General features: G+C 41.3%; 1 protein-coding gene across 2 annotated transcripts; it reads right to left on the bottom strand.

The window, feature by feature from the left end:
- Positions 1-3,562: 3,562 nt before the first annotated feature.
- LOC117847354 (uncharacterized) lies at positions 3,563-5,787 on the bottom strand. Of its 2 annotated transcripts, XM_034728544.2 has the most exons (5): positions 5,469-5,787; positions 5,292-5,345; positions 4,581-4,684; positions 4,092-4,130; positions 3,563-3,966 (listed from the first exon to the last, which is right to left on the bottom strand). In XM_034728544.2, the coding sequence occupies exons 1-5, from the start codon at positions 5,542-5,544 to the stop codon at positions 3,817-3,819; spliced, it is 423 nt and encodes a 140-aa protein (XP_034584435.1). In that variant the 5' UTR covers positions 5,545-5,787; the 3' UTR covers positions 3,563-3,816. The 2 variants fall into 2 exon arrangements, with proteins under 2 accessions (XP_034584435.1, XP_034584436.1); XM_034728545.2 differs by lacking the exon at positions 4,092-4,130.
- Between the last annotated feature and the right edge of the window lie 1,726 nt (positions 5,788-7,513).

Genomic DNA, 7,513 nt, shown 5'->3' with positions numbered 1-7,513 from the left:
TAGCTAGTGCCAAGGGTAATCAAGAACTTTGTTGCTAATGTTCGGGGCTTGCTTATCTATTTGTGATGTTTTTTCATGTGAAGCAAATTCTATCATAACTTATATAAATCTTCTTTCTACCATAATCCTTTTTTCATGGGAAGCAAATTCTAGCGGAGGGTTTTGGAGATGACATGGGGTTTTTTTCTAGCGAGAGAAGAAGTGCATGAGAAGAGTGGGGAGGGGAGCGCCTTGTCTCGTAGAGGTCTCGAGTGGTTTGCGATATCTAGTTTTACAGTTTAGTCATGTACATGCTTTTCTTTTTGTTTAAGTCCTCCCCGCTATGAGCTGCTCACGGCCGGGTAGCGGATTGTGGATCTTCGCTTGCAGATATGGTGGTCTGCTGGATCTCACTGCAAGCGGCATGGGCTGGTTGTGCTTGTGGTAGGTACAGCATGAGCAGATCCTTTTTTTTCGAGAAGGATTTGATCCCGACTACACGCGAGCGCAGGTTCGCCGTGCATGGTAGCGTCCAGTGACTACCATAATATTTTTTTCATGGGAAGCAAATTCTATCATAGCTTATATAAATCTTCTTTAATTTGTTTGGATTTTTTCGTATATATCTTTATCTAGTAGCATTTTTAATCACCGATGTATTGTAGCAACAAAGTATTCACACAACAATAACTCACTGGAGTTTCAAAGCTATATGGTAGTGGTACTATTGGACCAATTTTTATACTAACCCACTACTTGTCTGAAATAACCTCATATTTGAATGTGTGTTGTATTTATGATTATATTGCAAAATCACAGGAAATACGATATAAACTGAGAGTTTTTTATATTTGGGTTTAGACTTTGGATATTGGAAGGCACAAATACGAACATTGGGCTTCAGTGCCGCATGAGTAGCAGAACTTGCACAGGTTACATATATTCTTCATCTAAAGTTTGATCGGACAGAATTTGATATCTAAACGTATCAGCTCAAAAAGATCTAGAATTTTCATATGGACAATCATGTATTGTTAATCAATGTCAACTTCTAATAAATTTTTAATATTAATGGTTATAATTTAAAAGCTTTGCACATAACAAACTTAGACAAGGTTATATTTAAGACTGGAGGAAGAAGAAGAAATTTATTGAAGTATATAATGTGTTGGAGCCCAATATAGAAAAAATCCGGCACACCCAATATATACAGAGAATAACAATATAAGGCTGATATTACAATATCTACGGTGACATTTTTTTCATAGCTTATATACATTTTTTTTTGTTTGAAATGTTTGTTTCAAATATCTACATCTCCAAGAGAGTACAAGATAGGAGCATTTTAACCATCCATCCAATAAAAAGTCGTATTGTAGCAACAAAATATTCACACAACTGAACAAGACTTACTGGAGTTTCAAAACATAATAATTAGGTCATTTTCTTTAGAATTAGCACAATAATGCAACCTAAAAAATATTAATGCTACTGATCAACAACCTTGTCGTTATTTTATAAAAGCATTTATTTTGTGATGAGAACTGTTGCTGTGGGAAGATAGAATCTCTCTCCTCCTTTTGATCTCTTCTTCATCTTTTCAAGGCTTCCTTCAAGGGCATGCGCAAGAGATGGCTCTGAGACTTAAATCCACCAGGATAATCCCGTTCCTCCTGTAAGCTGGCCAGCGAGTCATCCCCATAGACTTGAGATGACTATATTCCTACCTAAACGTGTATAACCCAATGTGTAGGTTCATTTCTGTAACATTCCCAGCCTAGAATGAATTAGAGCCCACTAGTGGCCCATGTGACTTTGGGCATGACATGAGTGGAAAAATAGTCCTACCTTACTAGAGTGGTGCTCACCAACATATAAACTCAAGTGTCAAATGCATTTGAACCCCGAATTAACCGTTTTACGTGAAGCGAGGATGAAAGCGTAAGCGGGTTTGGTGTGAGTGCGTGTTTTACTCAGTGTGTAAGTAGTAGGACCGAGCCATATTTGAACTAGGGCATTACAATTTCTCGACACAACGTTTACTTGTTCACTATCATACATCACGGCCTTTTGGAGCCCTGACCTGCAAGACATGGTACCCATAATGTATAATTCTTGTTGACCAAAAGTTATCATATAAAAGCTAGCTCCAGGTAAGACCGGCACGGTAAATTTCATCTGCGCCACTAAGGAATTTCATAGTTGCTTCATATATCACAAGCGTTTTGACTTTTCAGCGGCAAATAAGATATTGCCAAATCTTCTAGTGGCATAAAAAGAAATTTATACCAGCGCATGGTGTGGTTAGATAGTAGACAGACTTCTTCATCCATACCATCTCGTTAAACTTAACCTAAACTGGGCTGCACAGAAAAAACAAAACTAATTCTTAAGTAGATGCGAGTATTTCGTAGATAAAAACACCTTGCAATACGACTAATTCTTCGTAGAGAGAAAAAAAAACGCTGGACTACGTGAATACAAGGCGTTTGCCTTAAAGCAAGGTATATACTCCATAGATAGAACCGCAAAGACATGGCCGTGCGTGGGAGAAAAGCGTACTCTCTTTTTTCTCCCGAGATGAGAGTGCACTTCCCTTTTAATAAGAGGAGTAATTGGCTCAAACTCAGGGGGAAGAAAAAAGAAAAGAAGAATCTAAGATAGCGTTTGGTTTGTGTTAAGGTAATGTAAACACAAAGGGAATCAGATTACAGTATATTTGGAGGTGGAATAGGTGATTGCCCTCTTTGTTTGGTTGCACTCTGGTAACGTAATCAGATTACTGTGTGGGTGCTATATCTGATTACGGTGGGGGAGGAGGGGTAACAAGCTTGTATAGATATTATTTAGGTAAGGGATTCGATTACAGTGTCAATTGATTACAAACCACCGTAACCAAACATATGTAATGGGATTCGTTACCTTCAGTAATCAGATTACGTTACATTTGAGCCAACCAAACACTACCTAAGTGTACATGTATATATTTAGAGAAGTTACTTGGGCTCCCACTCTGATCCATCAGCTTGAGAGTTTGACTCCCCTGCCCCTGATCCATCGCCGTTCCTCTGCTTGAGATTTTTTTTCTGCTGGACGCCGAGACAGACTCCTCCTTTCCGTTTTAAAAGGGTGGCCGGGACGGGAACACATTGCTTGGTTGCACCGCCACCCTCCTCTCTCGTCTGTTTTGGTCTCGAATTTTTTGGGGCAACAATCCCGACGGATCTCTACGGAGTAGGTACGTTAGGACATGCATGAATGGCGCGTGCACTCGGACTCGGCGGGATGTGGAGCTTTTGCTTCCCTCCGGCAGACACGGCCCACGGGCATATAGGAAGCAGTTTTGGGCCGCACTCCCATTGCATTTGGGCCTGCCTGTATACATATTGATTATTGAAGGGCCATCGACGGAACTGAAGCTCACATGGAGGAAAATATTGGTTGCCATATTTTGGCACCAAACCAAGTAAATAACAAGATTTTCTTCTCTAATATTTGCAGGCCTTGATTTTGACAAGTCCTGATATTGGCTTGCCATGGTTTAGCTTGGTAAAAGTTGGTATCCAACCAAGCAGGCTCTTAATGAAGAAAATTGAACACAGTGCCATGCATTTAGCACAAAACTCCGTTAGTTGAACACAATGGTACATCGCTGCATTCCTCGTCTCCCCATCAATCTTTCACTGCCAGTGCTATAATTTGTCCCGCTCTAATTTAGCAATTACCACTAGCTATGATAATTTTCCCGTACGTTCTTCAGAACGACAAGAGGACGGGTCAGGAAGAACAGGGCAAGAAGAACTGCATCGGTTTTACAAAATTTGGAGGCGTGTGAAACTACGCCGATGTGCATGGCACGTCTTCACGGCTCTCCCCAGTGGAATCTGGTGGACTCGTAGTTCGCTTCACTTCAGGAGGTGGAGGTGGCGACGGCTTGGATGGCCTGTTGGGCTTGATCTCTTCAACCTTCTCTGTTGGGACCTCAAACTGCAATGCGACGGCACCAGATGACTGCTTAGGTTTCCGATGGGCATAATAGTAATCGATACACAAACCAAGAAGCAGCAAGCAAAAAAAAAAAGATATGGTGCTCTTGGATATTTAGTATGTACCCTGAATCCACAGCCAGACACACAAGCATTGAAGCACTCCTACAGGGGAAACCGAATTTGTCAGAAAGCACAGCTATAAACACCAGACATATCAATCCTAGTGGTTGTATCCGTCTAGCATAACAAAGTTTGCTTCATCTTATTAAAAGAAAGCCAACAAAGTTATATGCTTCATATAAAAAAAATGCCTTTGGTGCCCTGCTTTCTATGCAGATCAAACAACAATCTGATATTAAAAGTGAATGTTAGGCCAAAAGAACACCTCTAAGTAGTTCAAAATGGCATCATGTATATTTTCTTCCTAACCATGCAGTTGTCTGAACATGATTCTGTAAAGTGCACATTGCTAGATAAAGAGAACAAATACAAAATTAGAAATGTAGCAGAAGGGCAACAATAACTAGAATAGGTGGTAAATGGTTTATTTGCATAACTTCTACACGATGTAGTAACCAGATCAAATCAGTAAGGCAGCAAAATGTTACTCACCAAAGAGTAACTATCCTGCCCTGGAGATCGATCAATGTAAGCACTCCACTGCCGATCTTCCAACACTGGATCCTTGTAGCAGATTTCAGTACATTTTCCTATGCCTGAGGATTTTACAGCGAAGTAAGTTATCTCACACGCTACAAATACATTGTTGATAAGAAACTATCCTATTTTGGTCCTATATATATGATTTGACACAGGAAGAATATTGCTGTCCTGAACCACAACATCTTGATTTAGTGACAGAAATCAAACTCTTAGAACAATCAATGTACTGAACAAGGCCATAGGTCGACAAAATAATCCACTGTACATCCACCAAATACCAGTAATACCAACATGAAAACCCCACTATGCTATACAAACGACATCTTCCATCAGTCCATTTACCATTGTGAGTGTACTGTGTGCATAATGACTTGATGAGGGGTAACGATTACAGTGTACCAGTAGACTCTGAACCAATTTTCATGAATACGAGCATATACGTGTAATCTTAATTAGCCAACTCTATTGATCCTAATAGAAGAGGCAGACAGACAGGACACGAAGACAATGCATACCTAACCTACTGCTATGGATCAACAATTGAAAGGGACCTGATCACCTGAATAAGCAAGTCTGAAACCAAGCAATTTAGCTTCAAGAGCAACTGAAAACCTGGGGATCACACAACAGCAATAGGCATTCCATAGTAAGCATACTCACATTCTTCCCAGGTGTCGCCGTCCGCGTTGCACCCCTTCTTGCAGAACACCCTCCCTGCAAACCAACGCCCAATTGCGCCAAAACCAAATGTCAGAAAGGGGGAAAATGATACCGTTAGTTTCGAATAAACGAACCAAATCAATTATTTTGCGGGCAAAGATGGACCCGGACACTGACATGGGATCTGCACGAGGCTCGCGTACTTCTTGGTGCAGCAGCTGCCGCACGGCGGCGTCCAGTCGCCGGAGAACATCCCGTCCGCCCTTGCCTGCCTCCGGCGCCAAACCCTCCCGCGTCCCGCACGGCCGGATCGGTCGGCGAAGCGAACGGCAGCGAGACTGCGGCGGCTGCCGAGGACGCTTCTGGTGGCTCCGGTAAAGGAGGGAGGCGAGGAGAGAGGGGGAGGAAATGGAGGTGGAGAGGGAGCGGCGGCGGCGGCGCGCTGTTCGGTTCGTGGTCGGCGCGGAGCAAATTGGGGAGGAAGGGCCAAGGAAATTCTCCGACAGGTCCCTCGACAATCGTTTTATACTAGGACACCCCTTGCTTTAAGGCAATTTTGCATCAGGATTCGAGACGGTCTCGTGAGGTCTTTTTGGTAAGCATGGTCTTTCAATTATTCAAATCCTAACTCTAAAAGATGGCATGAGCATGATAACTTGGTACAGTATTTTTTGAGACGAAACTTGTACGCATAATTGCTACTTCTTTGGGTTGCTGCTCCTTCCAAATCCAAACAAAGAACATTTTGCTAAGCTGTTTAATTAATAATTTATAAAAAAAATAATTTATACAAGAGCATATTTTGAAATTTAGTGCTAGAGATGATTTTTGAAATAAAGTCTTACATTTCCAAATGTTTAAGCGAAAATATAGCAACCAAAGTTTACTTTTAGTTTGATTGCACATAAAAACTGGCACGATCCTTTTAAGGGAACATTATTGTGCTACGAGTCATTTACAGAAGTTTTTCTTTTGACTGAGTATACAGCTAATCCTAAAATTTTGATATGCCAATTGACCATGCACTTGTCACTTCTTCAGGAGGTTTCCTCTTTACCCGAGGTTAAATTTAGAAAGAGTAATTCTTATAGTATTCGATTCTAAGTATGCGGTTTCTCTGTGTTGGATGGCATCATTTCCTTATTTCTCGACTAACTCAATGCCAAAGTGTGCGTGGTGCAATTTTCAAAGAACACAAATGATGGCGTGTTTCATGTAAATATAATAATATAATACGCATGATGCGCAAGTTTTGCTGGAACACGTGCAGCTAGCCATCTCTTGTGTATCTTTTTTTTCTTTCTTATAAATTGCAAAGTGGTCAGACAAATGAAAGTTACTACCTGCAACACGAGCAGCCATCCATTGTGTTTTTTTTCCCTTAAATTGAATAGGGGTGACACTGCCTTTCACTAACCAACATGCGGTCAGTTATGTTTTCACATAACACCAGGCTTTATGACAGTGCTCTTGGTGATCGGCCATGCCCTTGTTGTGTCTCGTGTGATAGTGTCATGTGAAAGAGTAGGTGGAATCTAGCTTCCCTCGTGACTCGTGTGACAGAATCTGCAGGAAAACAAGCGGTGCAGCAGGCGGGTAGCGCACATCGGATATTTGGTGACTAAACCATGTCACATTGGATATTTAGATGTTATTAGAAGTATTAAATATAGTCTAATTAGGATGGAGACTAATTCGTGAGATAAATCTATTAAGCTTAATTAGTCCATAATTTGATAATGTGGTGCCTAATTAGTCCATGATTTGATAATATGTTGCTACAGTAACCATTTGCTAATGATGGATTAATTAAGTTTAATAGGTTCGTCTCGGGAATTAGCCCAGGGGTTCTGCAATTAGTTTTATAATTAGTTTATATTTAATTCTTCTAATTAGCATCAGAACGTTCGATGTGATCCTGCTAAGTTTAGCTATCAAACATCCCTGATCCTGCTAAGTTTAGCTATCAAACATCCCTGTAAAGCGACCGGCAGGACTCGGATCTTCCTCGGGCGCTCACGTCACAATTTTGACTTACGGAGTGTTTCTTGCCTAGTATGCGGTAAGTTCCGCGCGTAACAAACTAACAATTTATCTCCCGTGAAAAGAAAAACATTTTTCTCCACCCAGTGGCGTTTGGGAGGCGGAGCAGCCAATCGTGACCCTCCAAAGTCGAAAGCCGCGTCACACTCACATTCGCCCAACCACCCGCTCCGCACGGA

This window comes from Setaria viridis, chromosome 3 (genome assembly GCF_005286985.2).
Source record: "Setaria viridis chromosome 3, Setaria_viridis_v4.0, whole genome shotgun sequence".
In the NCBI taxonomy this organism is placed as follows: Eukaryota; Viridiplantae; Streptophyta; class Magnoliopsida; order Poales; family Poaceae; genus Setaria; species Setaria viridis.
This window is presented reverse-complemented; position numbering and strand designations above follow the sequence as displayed.